The 18,575-nt window shown below is 49.9% G+C and overlaps 1 protein-coding gene across 16 annotated transcripts in view; it reads left to right on the forward strand.

Annotated features, from left to right (window-relative positions):
* Positions 1 to 18,575, forward strand: part of PLEKHA6 (pleckstrin homology domain containing A6) — a 157,823-nt gene that overhangs the window by 4,886 nt on the left and 134,362 nt on the right. For 14 of the 16 annotated variants that reach the window (XM_008976578.6, XM_034944427.3, XM_063597744.1 and 11 more), the window contains exons 2-3: positions 2,247 to 2,323; positions 5,985 to 6,042. In XM_008976578.6, coding sequence (XP_008974826.2) covers positions 2,247 to 2,323; positions 5,985 to 6,042 — 135 coding nt within the window. Of the gene's footprint in view, positions 1 to 2,246; positions 2,324 to 5,984; positions 6,043 to 6,240; positions 6,264 to 13,774; positions 14,144 to 18,575 lie in introns of those variants that run through there. The other 2 variants (XM_057301576.1, XM_057301574.2) reach the window with 2 other exon arrangements.

The following is an 18,575-nucleotide window of genomic DNA, read 5'->3' on the forward strand; positions in this document are numbered from 1 at the left end:
AATGGTGCCTGAGCTCAGAAGTCACTAGAACAGTGACTTTGTTTTTTCTCTGCTTATCAGAGGGGTAGGTTAGCTGGGAGGTCTCTTCCTGTAGCAGGTGTCCAACCTTAGAGAAAATTAGTGGAGTTAATAGAAAAAAAAGCATATTTTCACACCAACACTAGTACACAAATGTTCATAGTAGCTTTATTGGTAATGGCCCAGAACTGAAAACAACCCGTAAGTTCAGCAACAGGTGAATGAATGAACACACTGTGGTGTTTCCTACAATGGAATACTATTCAGCAATTAAATGGAATCAAACAACCACACACCACAATATGGAAAAAAGCACGAAAGTCAGACAGCTGGGTGCTGTGGTTCACACTGTAATCCCAGTGCTTTGGGAGGCCAAGGCAGGAGGATCACTTGAGGTCAGGAGTTTGTAACCAACCTGGGCAACATAGTAAGACCTTGTCTCTGCAAAAAAAAAATAGCCAGAGACCAGGTGCAGTGGCTCACGCCTGTAATCCCAGCACTTTGGGAGGCTGAGGCACTTGAGGTCAGGAGTTTGAGATCAGCCTGGCCAACATGGTGAAACTCCGTCTCTACTGAAAATACATGAAAAATTAGCTAGGCGTGGTGGTGCACGCCTGTAACTCTAGCTACTTGGGTGGCTGAGGTGGGAGGATTGCTTGAACCCAGGCAGAGATTTCAGTGAGGCAAGATCGTGCCACTGCACACTCCAGCCTGGGTGAAAGAGTGATACTCTATCTCAAAAAAAAAAAAAAAAAAAGAAAGAAAAAATATAGCCAGACATGGTGGTACATGCCTGTAGTCCTAGCACTCAGGGGGCTGAGGTGGGAGGATTGCTTGAGCCCAGAAGTTTGAGGCTACAAATGAGCTATGATTGTGCCACTGCACTCCAGTCTGGATGGCAGAGTGAGACCGTCAAAAAAAAAAAAAAAGTTTTTCAGGGAAAGATGTATGATTGTATGATTGCATGACTGTATTGTATGATTGTATGATTCTTTTTATATAAAACTCTAGAAAATGCAACTAATCTATAGTAACAGAAAACAAATCAGTTGCTGGGGAGAGGGGTGAGGATAGAAAGAGCTTGGGGTTGGGGGTGGGAAGGAGGAATTACAAAGGGTCACACAGAAAGTTTGGGAATTCATTATCTTGATTTCGGTGGCAGTTTCACAGGTGTATAGATAAGTCAAAACTATTAAATTGTAAATTTTTTAGGGTGTTTATTCGATATCTCATTTTAATAAAAGTTTAATGGAGTCTTTCTTAGTGGAGTTTATTCTACATCCATTATACCTTAAAGACATTGAGTACAGTCTTGTCCTGGGCTCCAAGATGCCATCCTAAAGCCTGGGTGATCCACGTGACCTGAGAGTCCCTTTCTCCACATACCTGAAGTAGCCAAGACAGTCAGATGCTTCTTGCTGGATCACATCTGGCTCTGGAAGTCTGTGTCACTTGGTCGGTGGGGATTGAGAAATGATGATGGCTTCATCTGCCATCCAATCTAGAGCCCAGAGGGTCTGTGTTGCTGGGGAGCCTGCCTTGCTGGGTGTGAGGTATCAGAAAGAGTTTTGTCGGGGACAGATCTAGGTCTGAATCCTGTCTTCATCACTTATTGGTTGTGACTTTGGCCAAATTTCTTAACTTCTCTGAACCTCGATTCATAATCTGTAAAATTTCCAGTGTGAGGGAATGTCGTGAATGAAAAATATGTAGCATTGTTGACACATAAGGACTATGGGTTCATGCAGTCTCCTCCTTTTCTTATCCATTCGAGAAGCTGCCAGTTAAGGACCTTCCTTGTTTTTCCCACCTGACTTTAGCAATCATCTCTAACATTGCCTCTGCCGTGAAGCCTTCATGCTTCCCCTTCCTTAACCTCATGCCAGGTAGCACTCGTTTCTTTGCAATGGTATCACACTTTCTACACATAGTTACAATAGGGATTACAGTGCCTATCATATTGTATTGCAGCTATCTTTTTATGCATTTGTTTCCCAGTGGGATGTAGATTCTTTGAGGTTAGGGATTCGATATTATTCATCCTGAAATCCTCAGAGTGTGCTTAGTAAATAATTCTCTGTGAATGTGAATGAATGAACAGCCTTGTGGATGCTCTCATCTCATGTGTCTGGGATTGAATAGTCGGTGTTAATGTGAATCTGGAGATGAGTGTCCCGCTCAGAAAAGCCTCTCTTGTAGCTGACACTTTCTTATTGATCTTTCTGCAGTGATGAGGAAAAGTCAACCAGCTGGGTGCACCCTGGAACAAAGTCACCCATCCAGAGTGGACACACCTCCTGCCCAGGTAAGGAACCTGTCTGTCCCTGCCTTTGCAATTGAGGAGGATGTAATAGCTTGAGGTGGCAGCAGGAATCCTGTGCCCCAACTTTGCTTCTGACTTTTTCCTTTCTCCATGGATGGACTCAGCTTAGCATTTGGACTGCCTGCCATCTGGGGGAGATTGCAGGCTTGTTGGAGCTCACCTCAGTGTCTCTCTAAGCTTCCACCTCCAAAATTAGTATCTGAGACAGGCCTTTGAGGACAAAGATTTTTACTCATCTTTCATCCCTCTGCCCAGTCAGAAAATCCCCTGTCTCAAGGGCTCTTGAACTGGCAGAAGCCAGCCCCCAGTGCTGCGCTCTAGAACTTTTATGTCGTGATGGAAGGGTTCTCTATCTGCTCTACCCAATACAATTGCCATAAGCCACATGTGGCAATGAACAACTGAAATGTTACAAGCATCACTGAGGCCCTGAATTTTTTTTTTTTTTTTGAGGCAGAGTCTTACTCTGTCGCACAGGCTGGAGTGCAGTGGCACAATCTCGGCTCACTGCAACCTCTGCCTCCCGGGTTCAAGAGATTCTCGTGCCTCAGCCTCCCAAATAGCTGGGATTACATGTGTGTGCCACCACACCCAGCTAATTTTTGTATTGTTAGTAGAGATGGGGTTTTGCCATGTTGGCCAGGCTGGTCTCAAACTCCTGACCTCAAGTGATCCACCCACTTCGACTTCCCAAAGTGCTGGGATTACAGGTGTGAGCCACTGTGCCCAGATGGATTTTTAATCCTAATTAATTCAAATGTAAATGGCCCCATGTAGCTAGTGGGAGCGCCTGTTTCTCCCACTGAGGAGAAACATGAAAGGGGACAAGGCTGACATTCATTGCTGATTATGGAGAAAACATCACTGGTAGCCCTCAGGGCTAGTGGGAAAGGTGGGACACAAACAGGTCAGAAATGAAGAAACAACCAAGGAAAAAGACTTCAGTCTAAGCTGTTGAGGTAGAGACATCAAGAATCACAAGGCCTGGGTACTTTAACTGAACAGCCATTCATCCTCCTCATGACGCCACCACAGGCCAGTAAGAGGGGGTGTGGGTCACAATGTGGGGAGATCTCTCTCCCCTTCTCGCCTTCCAGCCCTTCCCCCTCTCGCCTTCCAGCGCTTCACCAGACTGGACACCAGGCGCCTGGTTCCAAGGCCTCCGTCAATCATGGGCACAGCTGGCACTGCTGGACACACAGGATGAAGCCTTTGGCTTGTTCAGAGTCCTTTTCTTTTTAGCTTCTGAGCTGGGATCATTTCTGGAAGAGACTTCAGGGATCATGGAGTTCGACTCTTCATTTTATGGTAGAAACATTGAAGAACAGAGAGGAAGTACCTGGCTCAAGGCCATTTGACTAATAAGCAAAGCGGTGTCATGGTTAAAGGCATACATTTTGGAGGCAGAGAGATCTGAGCTCAATCTTGGTTCTATTTCTTCCAGTGTGCTCTTGCACTAGGGGTTTAATTCTTCCTGGACTTAGCTTCTTCATCTTTATAATGGGGAGAGGATTATGAACCTCAAAAAACTAGTAGCATTACATCAGAGAGGTGGCTCCCAAAATGGAGGTGGCTGCTGCTGTTATTGTCACCATTGTATTTCCAACTTGCAGCGAGGCCTCCTGGCTCTAAGGCCAAGGCTGTTTTCTACCAGGCTGATGGTGGTGTCACCTTCAGTGTTTCAGCTGTTTACAGGTTGAGTCCTTCCACCTCATTATCATCCTAGGTAGGAGTGGAAGATGAATACCAGCCTGTGAGCCAATGCTTTCATTTTTGGCTGCAGCCAACTGGTTGTCTAAGGCTGGGAAGGGGTTAAGATGCCCCCGGAGCTTGCCGGGAGGGCAGCTGCCTCAGCGGGCACTCCGCCTGGATGGGAATATAAGCACTCTTGGTGTTGCCCAGGCAGAGAGGGCAGTGTGGAGGGAAGTTGCTAGAAAAAGGCAGGGGACATAATCCATACTGGCCTCTTTCCCAGGCACATCACAGTGGCAGAATTATTTATGATTCCGACCCAATGGGGATCCCTCTACTTGGGGAGAATGCCAACCCACGCCCTCCTGAATGGCAACGTCCTCCCACAGAGACAGAGGGGAACAAGTAGCATTTATGGAGCGGCACAGAGGAAAGAGTGTGGGCTTTGGAGACAGCACAGCAGCACTCACATCCCGGCCCAGACACTTCCTGTGTGACCTTGAGCCAGTTGATGAACCTGTCTGGGCCTCTGTTTCCTCATCTGTTATCGGCGAAAATGTTTCGGAGGACACCTATTGTATAATGTTGCTATGCAGATTAAATGCACTAGCAGAGGTAAAGTGCATAGCTTAGAGGAAGGAAGTACTCGCTAAGTGGTAGCTGGTGTGATAGGTGGGCCAAGTCCTGGCAGGAGCTGGGCTTGCTGGCTGCCCTGTTTTGCTGAAACAGCAGCATCACCATCAGCAGCAACTGTGGAAATATAGACCCTTGATAAATACAGGTGAATAAAATGAATGATTAGAAACTGGACCTGCCACTCTGCAGAACCCAGGCACTGCTCCCCAGCAGCTGGTGCCTCAAAGCAGCTGCTAACATGGCAGGAGACAGTCAGACCAGCAGTGAATAGCTATGCTCTGTAAGACTTCATACACAAGGCAGGCGTGTGGACTGACCAGAAAGGTGGCAGTCACTGTCCATCAAGAGAATCCCCACCTGTTTTCCAATATGTCAGCCAGGAGGCTCGCACTCCCAAAAGGAATGTTCTCAGCCAGCTCCCTGACTGTCCCCACCTCTGACAGTGGACTCTCTTGGGTCTCTCAAAAGGCTCCTCCTCCTCAGCCATGGGGTGAAGGAATCCTGTTTGCTGGGGAGGTGGGATGCTGCCCAGGGTGGCTGTTTTGGGAGAGCGAGCAGGATGAGATAGTGCCTATGAGTGATCTTTGGAGATGGAGGTGCTATGGCCACCTGTGGGGACTGCCTGGGTGCCTCCTGGCCACTGTCAACTTCCTTGCTCACACTGAGATTCTGTGATTCTCCTCTGAGCATTTCCATGGATAATTTTTGTTTTCAGAGACACTATTAAAGATTTTAAAAATTGCAAGTCTCTTCATTTTCCTGGGGCTGATTTCCTAGGTCCTTGGTTTCCTGTCCAGAAACAGCACAGCCTGATGGCCATAATGTTGGCCTGGTATTTGGAGACTTGAGTCTTACTCGGATCTTAGGTGTTAATGATCTGTGATGAGTTCCTGGGGCAAGTGACCTGCCCTTCTGGTTAGATGATCCTGAGGACACTTCCAGGGGAACCATCTGTGTGTTCACTGTTGTATCCAGGGGCTGGCACAGGGCCTGGCGCACAGTAGATGCTCAGTAAAGATTTGTTGAATGAATGAGTGCGTCCTGCCAGGCTATGATTCATTCGGTCACTTCACCGCTCATTGACGGAGGACATCCCGTCCACTCCCATATCTCTCATTATTTGCTGGGAATCTCACTGCTAGAAATCACGGACAAAAAAGGATGGAATGGTTGGTTTGAACTCGGCTGGCTTATATTTGGATTTTCCTGACTGTCCAGGCACCCATCCCTCCTAAGTGCAGGTGGGGTTTGTGGGAAGACAGGAAGAGAGGTTGATCCCAGGGTATCTCATTCTGGTGATTTTGCTTCCTCACAGGTTTGCCCAAGGGCTGGGAAGTGGATTCCACCCAGGAAGGAGCTGTGTATTTCATCAAGTGAGTAAGACGCAGTTTCCTTTCTGATGTCGCTGTTGGTTCCACTTTCATCCTTGTCAGGAGGAGAGATGGTTAAAGTGTCTGGTTTTTCACTGAAGGCACTGCTGGGTCTGTGATTGGCTAGGAGGTGCTGAGGCTCCTGAGAGCTGAGATAGAGATGGGAACGTATGTATCAGTGCGTCTGTTTATGTTGGCCTGGGCAGTAACCAGTGTCAGTCCTGGTAAGTTTCCTGGGGTGGGGTGGGTGGAGGGTTGGGCTGGGCTGTACCGGTGGGAAGGAGATGGCTCAACAAAGTAGAGGAACGAGGCTGTTCTAAACACACAGGCAGAGGTTCAGAGGCAGGAGACGGAGCCGCGGGGCAGGATGTGGAGGCAGTGGGAAGGGAAGGTGTCCGTGGGGTGTACGAAGGAGGACATCAGACTGGTGGTGGCAAGGCCAGCTCCGGTCACTCTTGCTCTTGTGGATGGGGGCATCTGCGATTCTGGGGGTGGTTTGTGTGGGCGGAGATGCTCTATTTTCCTCCTAGGAGTTGTTCAGGCCCCTCTGTGGGCTGGGGAGCCCTTATTTCCTGCCGTGGCTAAAGATGTGCCTTGGGAAGTTGCCCTGGACTTAACCTTGGAAGCAGAAGACAGAGCTCTTTGGGCTGGGGTGGTGCATGAGCTACCCAGTTGAACTCACTTCTCTCTGCCTTGGCCTGGGTCTCTCCATCTGGTTTCATTCGCAAGGGTGAGGCTCAGCGTGCCCAGGCCTGTGGGCCTCACCTTCTGGTCTGGCCTCAGATTCTGCAGGGATGGTGAAGTGCTTCTGCCCAGCCTCCTGGGGCAATGGCACCACCAGAGGGAGCCCCAGTCTAGCCAGGGCAGGGAGGACCCTTGTCTCATCCCCTTTCCGTCCCTCTCTGCTTTGAAATCCTCATCCATCTGTATAGGAGGGGTTACGTTTCCAATCCCCCACCGCCAAGATCTACCAGCACTTAGATCTGCCACCATCTACCACCTACATCAGCTTAGCCGCTAACCTATTTTTTCTTTTTTTTAAGATAGGGTCTCACTCTGTCACCCAGGCTGGAGTGCAGTGGTGCGATCTCAGTTCACTGCAATTTCCACCTCCGGGGTTCAAGAGATTCTCGTGCCTCCGCCTCCTGAGTAGCTGGGATTACAGGTGCCCACCACCATGCCTGGCTAATTTTTGTATTTTTGGTCAAGATGGGGTTTTGTCATGTTGGCCAGGCTGGTCTCGAACACCTGGCCTCCAGGGATCCATCCACCTTGGCCTCCCAAAGTGCTGGGATTACAGGCGTGAGCCACCATGCCTGGGCCTGTTAACCATATTCTTAAAGCGAAAGCCAATTTTTCTTTTCTTTCTTTTCTTCTTTTTCTTTTGTTCCTCCTCCTTCTCCTCCTCCTCTTTCTCCTCCTCTTCCTGCTCTTCCTCCTTCTTCATCTTCCTTTCAAAGTATCTGTTCTGGAAATTATTCTAATATCACATGACAGTTATAGACTGAATTTTTCCTGTTTGGACCCAAATGCTTCTTGCTTCAGTTAAGAATTGTGAATTGTTTCTTCTTTTCTCCCTCTTGCAGATACCATCTTCATATTCCTTTTGGTACATGGCTCTAGAGATTGTTCACTAAACACTTTCACATGTATTACGGCATCTCACCAGTCCCTAGAAACGTACCTGTCCACCTCTCTGACCTCGTGTCCCATGACTGGCTGGCTGTGCTGCCATCTTTCCTTCCCACCATCATGTCAAACCCATTCCCACCTCAGAGCCTTGGCACTTGCTGTTCCCCCTGCCTGGGAGCACTCTCCTCCCATTTCCACACACCTGGTTCCGACTTCTCGATTAGCCCGTGTCACCTCCTCAGAGAGGCCATGCCTGACTGCTCTGCCTGAATTCCCCCACCCCTCCACACTCTTACTCTTACTTTTCTTCACAGCACCCGGCACTACCTGAAACACGTTTGTTTATGTATCTGTTTGGTTACGTATTTCTGGTCCCCCCACTGCTGTGTAAGTCCTGGGAGCAGATTCTGGCTATTGTGTTTTTCACTCCCTCCTAGAACCTTTCTGGTGCATGATAGCAATCCAGTATTTCCTGAAATGAATGCACGCATGATAAACATTGGGAGATAAACAACACAGGCATAATTGATTTCTGCTTCAGCTACCAGCCCAGAGCTTTCTTCTGAGCTCCCTCAATTCATTGTGTCCAGACTTGAAGTCATTGCTTCTCTGTGCCGGTTCCATCTTTTCTAGAAATACCAGCAAAGCAGAGCCCTTGGAGATACCCTCAACCTTTCCCACTCTCATGCCTCCCCCACGGGTCCTGTCAATTCTCCTCCCAAATATCTCTCAACCCACCCACTTCTCGACATCTCCATAGCCATGGCCTGAGTTCAGACCCACATGGACTCTCACTTCCATTATTGTAGAAGCTTTCCAACTGATCTTCCTGCCTCCAGGCCATAATGCTGCAAGAGTGCTTTTTTTCTAGAATTCAAATTTGGTCATATTATTCTCCATTAAAAACTTTGCATGTTACCCATCACTTACAGGATAAAATCTAAATTCCCTATCTGGGCACGTAAAGGGCATCATAGTCTCGCTCCTGCCCCCCTTCCCAGCCTCACCTCCCACACTCCCCACCTGGCTCTTTAGCCCTCTCCTCTAGCCCTACCAAATCACTTGTGGTTCCCTCAACATTCGCTTCCCTTTCATGCATCCGGGGCTTTGTAGGTGCCAATCTCTCCTCACGTGGCTCATGCCCACCTGAGAACACTTGTTCTTCCTTCAAACCCTGCCCATGATGTCACTTCTTCAGGGATGTGTCCGTGTATTGTAGTTATTTGCTTATACTTGTGTCATTTTCCACTAGATTAGTAACTCTCCAACTGGAGCGTGTATCACAATCACTGGAGGGTTTGTTGGAGCACAGATGGCTGGGCCCTACCCCTAGAGTTTCGGATTCAGAGGGTCTAGAATTTGCATTTCCAACACATTCTCAGGTTATGCTGCTGTGGCTGCTCTGGGGCCCACGCTTTGAGAACCAGTAGCCTAGACTGAAAACTCATCAAGGGCAGGGGCAACACAGGGGGGTCGTAAAGTCCGGAGACACAGGCAATATTGTTTAATTATCAACCAGCCATGAATTCTGTGTTCACATACATTTCCAGACCTGGTGGTCATTCTGTATATCATAGCAGCAGCCGCCACTCTAGGAGCTAAGTGCTTTATGACATTATTTCATTTATTCCTCACCGCACCTTTATGAGGAGGTCCTATCATCCCGCTTTTAGCAAATAATGGGAAAACTGGTTCTTCGTATGTATTACTCAATGTCACAAAGCTTGTATTAATAGAAAGCAAGCGGGAAGGCGGCCTCATGTGTGCCTGATTTCACAGGCTTTGCTCTTAGCATGATGGCACGGCTGCTTCCCAGCATCCTTGGCACCTTGCTTGGACAAACGAAGTGCTCAGTAAGTTCTTGCTGAATGAGTGAGTGAATGAATGAACGACTGGCTCACCGTTCGTTCCTATTTTCACAGTTCCCACAAAGGTTTATGACATTTGGTTGGTGGATGAGTTAGAAACTCAAACGACTTCAGACATGGATTCCAAGTAATAATAAGAGCCAGACAACCGGAGGAGTTATTTTGTTTCTTTTAGTGTGGATGAGGGAGGGAAATTTCAATGAGCAAATATTGACATTTGCCCAGGAGCAGACCAATGTGTTAATTGTGTGTCAAAAAGCTCTTTCTTTCAGGGTATTTAGGAAGTGACTCTCATGGTATCCACAACAGACGTTTTGCTCGAGTGTGCGTGTGGTTTTGAAGGTGTCATTTACTGGGAAGAGTGGTAGGAGGAGGAGAGAACAAGCGAAAGGTTAAAACGTGGGAGAAACGCACTGCAAAGCCTGTATGCACTTACCGCAAGAATCCACAAGAGGGCTCCAGAGCACACATGATGGCCCCACAAGGCTTTCAGGGGGTTTGCTCACAGCGTCTCCCCAGGCTGAAGGCGCCTTCTCGGAGGTGACAGGGCCACCTTTCCCATCCCCTGCCACCTCCCAGCCATAGTGGGTCTGGTAGCTGTCTTTCTGATGCTTAAAGATCTAGCTATGTAACACCCATTCCTGCCCAACAGGAAGTCTTCCCCCGCCCCCTTGTCTCCCTCCCCCGCGTTCCTGCGGAAGCCGCCGCCGGTGAAACTGGCCAGTTCTGTCCCCAAGGGTGCCTCTCTCCTTCCCCAAGGTTGACAGGGAGGGAGACGTGGCAGGACGCTTTCTGCAGAGCCACACCCCTGATAACCCGGTTCCCAAGCTGGGCCCCTGCGGCTCCTCCACCGAGGGAACCCCACCCAGCCGTTGGTCTTCCTTGTTCTGTTCTGGAAGCTTCCTCCAGGAAGGTGCGAGAATGTGCAGGCAGGCAGTCCACCCACGGCCCTGGCGCGCCTACGGGCTGCTCAGCGCTTCTTGAGGGGTTGCAGGGAGGCAGAGATCAGAAGCCCAGGTCTCTGCCCCGCGTGCTTCCAGGCTGGGCAGTGAGACCCCGGTGAGCCTCCAAGGCTGTGCTCAGGGTCTCTGGGATTCATCAGTACAGACCCCAACCCGAACTGCGAGACCCCGGAGCAGGGGCCCTGGGAGGGGCGGGGGAGCCACCAAGAGCAGTTCTGTTGTCTCCAGAAGGCAGACAGGACAGAGCACAGGAGTGCTGGGGCAGCAGTTCTGGTACAGTGACCCCACTAGCTCTAGGCTTAGAAAGGCAGATAACACCCCAGAACAGTAAAGAAGGAGGCGGCCGAGGAGAAAAGGTAGTGAATGTGCTGGGCTTCAAAGAAGCCCATTTGCAGGTGAGGAAAACAGGCTCGATAGTCAAGTAATTTGTTCAGTCACTGAGTTACTCAGGGATGGAGCTGGGCTTCCAAGTCACACAGGTTATCGTTAGCCAGGCATGGTGGCTCACACCTGTAGTCCCAGCAACTCAGTAGGCTGAGGCAGGAGGATTGCTTGAGCCTGGGAGATGGAGACCAATCTGGGCAACATAGCAAGACTCTGTCTCTAAAACAAACTAAAAAATTAGCTGCATGTGGTGGTGTGCACCTGTAGTACCAGCTACTTGGGAGGCTGAGGAGGGAGGATTGCTAAAGCCCAGGTAGAGGTGGAGGCTGCAGTGAGCTAGTTCATCCCACGGAGCTCCCTTTGCTGCCCCTAGTTGGCATGTTCTGCGAGGAAGAGAGACCCATGTGGATGCAGTTCCACTGAATGGGCAGTGAGCCAGTCAAGTTAGTGGCCACCAAGACTGTATGGTAGGGAGTGGGGATGGCACCAGAAAGGTGGGGAGGACCCGTGTGTTTGGAGACCATGAGTAGGTGCCTGGGAAGCTTGGACTTGATCCTCTGAGCAATGGGGACCAGTGATTGTAGAGCAGAGGAGAGACGGGATCGCAGAGGTGCTTTCTGTGGAATCCTCCCTCCCTCACGCCACCTCACGCCTTCCCCATTGGAGTTGTTTAGGTGAGGCTTGCTTCTCCTCTTCTGGGCTCGCAGAGCAAGAACTTAGATTTGGCAAAGGGAATTTATTATCTCTGGTCCATCCGCCTCACCTGTCCTTGCTGTAGCTCTAAGATCTTCATGCTACCACATCTCTTCCGCCTTGGTCCCCCAGCTAAAGGCATGCACCCCACACCGACCCTCCCTTTGGCTTCTCATGCCCCTGAAGCTACTCAGATCCCCCAGAAACATTCACACGTCTGGCTCAGGCTTCTCGAAGGATCCGTGGGACTCGTCTGCGGCCCTTGCCCTCTGCCTGCCAGAGAGGAAACCCGCCCAGCAGGCCCATCTGTTGGTCGCCTGCCTTTTCCAGCTGCCTGAGGATTGTGGGAGCTTGGGCTGGGGTCTCTGTCCCCCTCCCCGGCCTCCCTCTGGGATGCTGTAATCTCTTGCCTCCACTCCTTTCCTCCACTGGCTCCGCAGGGTCAGAGACCCCCAAGAGCCCCTCATCTTGGCTGACTGAAAGCAGACTCTCCCCCTGCCTGCACCTGGCAGCCTTGCCAAGTCCTGGAGAGCCAGGGCAGGTGAGTTGGGCTTGATCGGTCCTGCCTGGCACTGGGCCCTCATCCACAACTTGTCTGCCCCTTCAGCAGAGCAGCTTTCCTATAGCCAATGCAGGGCTGGCCTGACATCTCAGCTGGGCAGGGGAACAGTGGGAGGTGACCAAGAGTCCCCCTCCCCAAGAGTGCTGCTGAGCTGTGCCTGCTGCCCTAACCCCAGATTCCTGGCTCCAGCCTGGCCTGCCCTGGGGTGGGAAAGACAGTCCCTTCAGTAGCTCTCTAGGTCCCTGTCTTCCTCCAATGCTGTGGTGTGTGTGAGTGGGGTGTGGAGCCACAGCCTTCACACCAACCAGCCAGGTTCCTCCCAGGCCCTGGGAGGGAAGTCTGTGCTCCTGTTCCTTCCATTGCACATTCCTTTACAGATGAGGGCTTCAGTTGGTAAAAATGATATATGTACTCAGATCACACTAAGAGAGACCCACTTGTATTGGAGTCAAGAGGCTTAATTTTTTGATCAAGTTATTCTAATAATAAACAAAAAATGCAATCACCAGGTGAGTGGGGCCTTGCAGACACCCTTTCTCTAGCTCCTGCTTCTTGACATATTTATCTATTCAGAAGTGACTCCAGAAGCTCATCTGGTTCAGTCCCCAGTTTCCAGGTTTAAGGGGCAGGTGGGACTGAGACCAGCGAGCCTGCCTGGAGGTTGAGGTGGGAATCTTTTGGTTTTTTCCATCTTTCTGATCCTGTTTATGAAATCAATGTTTTTATTACACTTGCCCATTGTCACAGAGAATCTGTGGATAGAGGAAAACTGAGAGAGATGTGGATAAAGGGAAACTGAGGCAGAAAGCAATCTTTGTCTAAGCAGAAACAGGGCTACGACCCTATTGTCTGAAGTCCTTCCTTCTGCCTCTGATCCTGAATAATACAGAACCCAGGTACCCCGTAGCTTGGCTAGCATCCTTGCTCAGGGTTATCAAGACCGATTTGGGCAGGAGCTAGAGAAAGGGTTTCTGCAAGGCCCCACTCACCTGATAATTGCATTTTTTGTTTATTATTAGAACAACTTGATTAAAAAATTAAGCCTCTCGACTCCAATACAAGTGGGTCTGTCTTAGTGTGGTCTGAGTACATATATCATTTTTACCAACTGAAGCCCTTATCTGTAAAGGAATGTGCAACGGAAGGAACAGGAGCACAGACTTCCCTCCCAGGGCCTGGGAGGAGCCTGGCTGGTTGGTATGGGGGCAGTGGCTCCACAACCCACTCACACCCCACTCCTCCTGGCATCTCATAGTGGCCCCCAACCCTCTCCAAATGTTATTTCTCTAAATTCACCATATTGAGGAGGGGGGCGGGGGATGGGGAGGCCCCAGGGCCCCAGCCAAGCCCTCTTGACACCTAGAGACGTGCCTCTCTCTGGAGTAGACAGCCACAGAGGTGAAAGGTGATCACCAGGCTGGCTGGGTGAGGCCCCACACATGATTCTAAGACCCTGGGCAGTTTCTGGCTCCCTGCAGTCTCTTGTGGGGGACTCTAAAAATGCAGCTCACCCAGACGGTGGCCCTGCTCCCCTTTGGGGGGCAGCCTTCTCCTGGTGGTGGAAGGCCCAGGAGGCTGTGCTGAGCCACCCCATCCTCTCCCGGGCAGGCAGGCTGCGTGGATGGTTAGCAGCTTGTCGCTGGTGTAGATGGAGTTAAACCTTTTCGGGGACTATTTACTCCTGATCCTAAGTGACAGCTTGGGGAGGGAGAGTCACGTGGCCCTGAAATCCCCGGGGGAGCCGATGGAGCATGCCCAGCTGCCTCTGCCTGGGAAAGATGCTGGATCCTGCAGTAACCACAACAGCATCCTCTCCCTGCGCCAGGGACCTGCCAGCCGGAGAGATGACTGATTAGATCAGATTAGATCCGGAGCCCCGCTCTGCAGAAGGGGGCCCCAGGGGCGGGGGAGGAGGACCCCAGCTGGCCTGAGCTGGGGGGAGGGGTGCCTTGGGGCTCGCAGAGTTAGAGCTTTCCAGCGCGGGGATCACACCTCAGAAGCCGGTGAGTCTGTTTTCATGCATCACATAGATGAGGTGGGAGGAGGAAGGCTGGGCTCTGGTCAGGGCTGGCAGCTGCCTGTCTGCCGCGTGAGCCTGGGCTGCTTGCACTGCGGAGCACTGGCTTCCCCATCTCTCATCCTTGGCAGCCTTACTTGGGGATCATGGATGCTGAGAATGCTAATTATAGCCCTCCCTGTGCCCCCACCCCCACCTCCAGAGTCCCCTGTCAGGGCTGATGCTGTTTAAATTGATTACATTTGAATTGCATCTCCTGGATGAGGGCAGCGTTGGGGCTGGCAGCTTCCTAGGGTCCAGCAGGGGTCCCCCAAGCAAGCTAGCACAGAGAGGCCAGCCCACCCTCCCTTTAATCTTGCCAGCAGGAAGGAGAGTTGGAGGGGGTCCAGGGTCAGGCTCAGGTCAGCCCCAGGGACTCACCTTCCTCAGCGTGGGGAGGGGTCAGGGTGTGTATCATTCTTATGAGTCAGAGGTTGGGTCGAAGGATGACAGAGGCTCTTGGATTCCAATTCCTAGGACGCATCTGAGCTCTGGGGGTCTCAGATTTAGTGGGGAGCTCTTGAAGGAGCTGGAGCCTGGTATGTGGTAGAGGAGGGCAGGGAATGAGGGGATGGCGTTTATAATGATGGGACCAGGCTGCAGCCAGCTAAGAGCCTCGAGGTATTGTGTGAGGAGTCTGAGGAAAGGAGGACAGTTGGGGAACTGGCCAGAGAAGGGTAAGGAGGGCTACAGTGGAAGGGGAGGGAAGCGGGGCGAGACAGGAAAGTGGCGGGGGTGGGGGAGAAGGGAGAAGAAGGGAGAAGAGGCTCCTGGGAAATGCTCTTTGAGACAACAGGCCAGCCAGGGCAGGGAAGGGGGCTGTGGAGCCTGGGAGAGCAGAGATGGAGAACCGGGATAGAGGGAGAGCCATCCCCGGGGCACAGGGGTGGGGAGGGAGAGCTGCAGGAGGGTGGAAGGTGGTGGGGAGGAGGCTGGAGCTCAGAGCTGGTGTCAGAGGAGGTTGCAGCCTTCAGGGATTGGAGGCTCTTCCCAAAGCCCTGTAGACCCTTTACCCTCAATCTGATCACTTGAGTGGTGCACTCTGCTGAGGGTCTCCTGCATGGTGGGGCAGGGTCCTGGCTGGCAGTTATCTGCCTGAGCCCACTGTCTGGGCAGGTGAGGGGGCACTGCGGGCACTTGCCCTACAAATCTCCCAAATCCTGTCTTCCAGGCCACCCTGGAAGAGTGTGAAACTGAGGAGGGCTCCTGTGGCTAGGACGGTTCAGTCGCCAGCTTTCACCCCCGAGCAGCTGCATTTTAGCTTCAGCAGGACATGAGCAGACCCTGCTGGTGGAGGGGAGGTGGGAGCGGCTAGGCTCAGGCCTGTCTCCAGGTTGGGGTGGCAGGAGGGGCTGAGGGCACCCCTCCTGGCACTGCCACTGGGCTTTCCTTATGGAAACAAGCGAGTTTCTGTGTCTTTGCACAAGGGCACAGAGTGCCGAGCCACAGATATGAGTTATTAAAAGTCATTGGTTTTCCAATCAGCGGCGAGGTGATAAATGTGTTAGCACTGGTGTGTAATTAATCCTGGCGGGCTGCTGCACACAGGCTGCAGACAATGGGGGTCCCCCCCTGCTTTTTTTTTGCTGGGCTAGGCTTCTTTTCCTCCTTCCTAGGAAGGTGATGGTGCAGGACGCATTACACAGATAATTACTTTGAATGTGTCTGCCTGGATTATTGAGTTGGATTATTTCTGCTTGTAAATGAAATAATTACTGATCCCTCAGTCAGTGAGGGAGGCAGCCACCTTGGCTCCCGGGCTGACATCAGAGCCCCCACCTCGCGCAGACCCAGCCTGCAGCCTCGGGCTCATAGAGCGAGCTCTCTTGGCCCAGGGGACTGGCCTAGGCCAGAGTGAAGAAGCCGCAACAGCAGATGGGAGCGTGGTGTCAACTGGTGCTGAACGGGCTGCGGTTCCATTCTCCGAGCCAATTTCCTCATCGTCTTCCTCACTGCCTGTTGTGAATTTGATGAGGTCATTGGCACTGGTCTTGGCGCACCCATGGGGCCCCCCAGAGGAAGGTTGGAGCTGTGCCTCACAAAAGAGCTGCAGGATTCGCACTCCCCTGAGCTCTGGGGTGAGGCGAACGGGCTCAGGAAGCCAGGGCTTAATGAGGGGACTTGAGCAGGCCAGTCTCCAAACACTTAAAGCACATTCAGAGAGGAAAAAACGACTATATTTTGGGAGACATTTAGAGTAACTGGGAGCAGAAGGAAAAGAAGTTGAGGGTAGGCTGAGTGGAAGCCTTCCCTTGACCATCTGTCTGTTCAGGGGGCTCCTGCTCTGCACCCACAACCTTCACACGCCCCTCAGAGACTATCTAGTCCAGACTCCCTCCACATCCAGATGAGCCTTCCTCAGCCTCCCTGACAGAAGCAGCAGCTTCACTTGGATAATTTCAGTGACAGGGAGCTCATTACCTCACAAGGCAGCTTCCTCTGTGGCTGGAACATTCTTCTATGTTGAATCAAAATCTGCCGACTTCTAAGTTCCACCCTCTGGTTCTGATTCTTTGAAGCTGTGCAGAACAAGTCACCTCTCTCTTTTACGTGGTCATAAAAATAGTTTTCTTTTGATTAAAATAGTATATCATAGTCCGTGTGTGGATGTAATATATTTTACATGATCATTTCTATATTGGACATTTAGGTTGTTACCTTATTTTCCTTTTACAGATAGCACAAGAGGAACATTTTTGTTCATAAGGCTCTTTCTGTGTTTTGGGTGACTTAGGATAAATTCCAAGGCATAGAATTAATGTGATGAAGGGTGTACATTAAAAGAATTACTATTCTGTGAGTGTAAAAGTAATACATTGTCATTTAAAAATGTAGAAAAACCTAAAGCAAAGTTAAGAATTACCCATAGGTTTGATATATAATTTTAATTTTGGTGTATTTGTACTTTCATGAATTCATGCATGAGTGTATGTCTAGATTATCACAATACATATATATCATTAAAATTTTGGCCCAGATGTGTATTATTGTCACTTAAACAGAAAGCATTTTTTCATATTATTAAATATTCTTTAACAGCATTATTATTATTATTATTATTATTATTATTTGAGACAGGGCCTTGTTCTGTTGTCCAGGCTGGAGTGCTGTGGTACAATCTCTGCTCACTGCAGTCTCAACCTCCTGGGCTCAAACGATCCTCCTACCTCAGCCTCCCAAGTGGCTGGGTCTACAGGTGCATGTCACCATACCTGGCTAATTTTATGTATTTTTGATAGAGTTGGCCATGTTGGCCAGGCTGGTCTTGAACTCCTGTGCTCAAGTGATCCACCCACGTCGGCCTCCCAAAGTGCTGGGATTACAGGCGTGAACCACCACACCTGGCCTTTACAGCATCATTTTAAAGTGGCTGTCTCATATTTCATTATATACCTTTTCAATTTATTTGTTGATTTGGCCCCTATGTTAAACTAGGTACTTCCAATTTTCTACTTTTATAAACAAGGCTACAATGAACATATAAATATCTGAATCTTCACACATATCAATACTTTTTTCCCTTAGGTTGCATTTCTAGAAGTGAAATGGCTACATTATTAAAATATTTTGCCAAATCCCTCGTTCAAAAGCACTAATTTACATTCCTCGCAGCTGTGTCTGAGAATGGATTTTTGTGTGTGTGTGTGTGCCATGAGCATCAACATTGAGTATTACAACTTTTTCATGGTTTTCATTTATTGTTTCGATCCATCTGTTTGACTGGGAGTGAGACAATTTTTAAAAAGAGACTTATCAAATGTGGCGTTGTCCATATTAATAACAATGCAATATATAATATGTCCATGTAATAAACATATTTGTGTGTTCGAGTCTTTGGCTTTTCTTAAAAGGTAGTGTGTGCAGAGTCATTAAGATCACAGTTGGCCAGGAATAGTGGCTCATGCCTGTAATCCCAGCACTTTGGGAGGCCGAAGCGGGTGGATTACTTGAAGCCAGAAGTTTGAGACCAGCCTGGTCAACATGGTGAAACCCCATCTCTGTTAAAAATATAAAAATTAGCTAAGTGTGGTGCTGGGTTCCTGTAATCCCACGTACCTGGGAGGCTGAGGCAGGAGAATCCATTGAACCCAGGAGGCGGAGTTTGCAGTGAGCCGAGATCGTGCCACTGTACTCCAGCCTGGGTGACAGAACAAGACTCTGTCTCAAAACAAACAAACAAACAAACAAAATGTAGTTATGGGGTCAAACTCAGGTTGAATCTGGAATCTACCATTTACCAGTGATATGATGCTAACAGTGGCTTTACCTCTCTGTGCCTCAGTTTCTCCATTTGTAAAATGAAGATAATGCTACCTATCTCATAAGCTTCTTGTGAAGATAAATGAGGTTACATATGCAAGCACATAGAATCCTGCTGA

Source organism: Pan paniscus, chromosome 1 (assembly GCF_029289425.2).
Source record: "Pan paniscus chromosome 1, NHGRI_mPanPan1-v2.0_pri, whole genome shotgun sequence".
Lineage (NCBI taxonomy): Eukaryota > Metazoa > Chordata > Mammalia > Primates > Hominidae > Pan > Pan paniscus.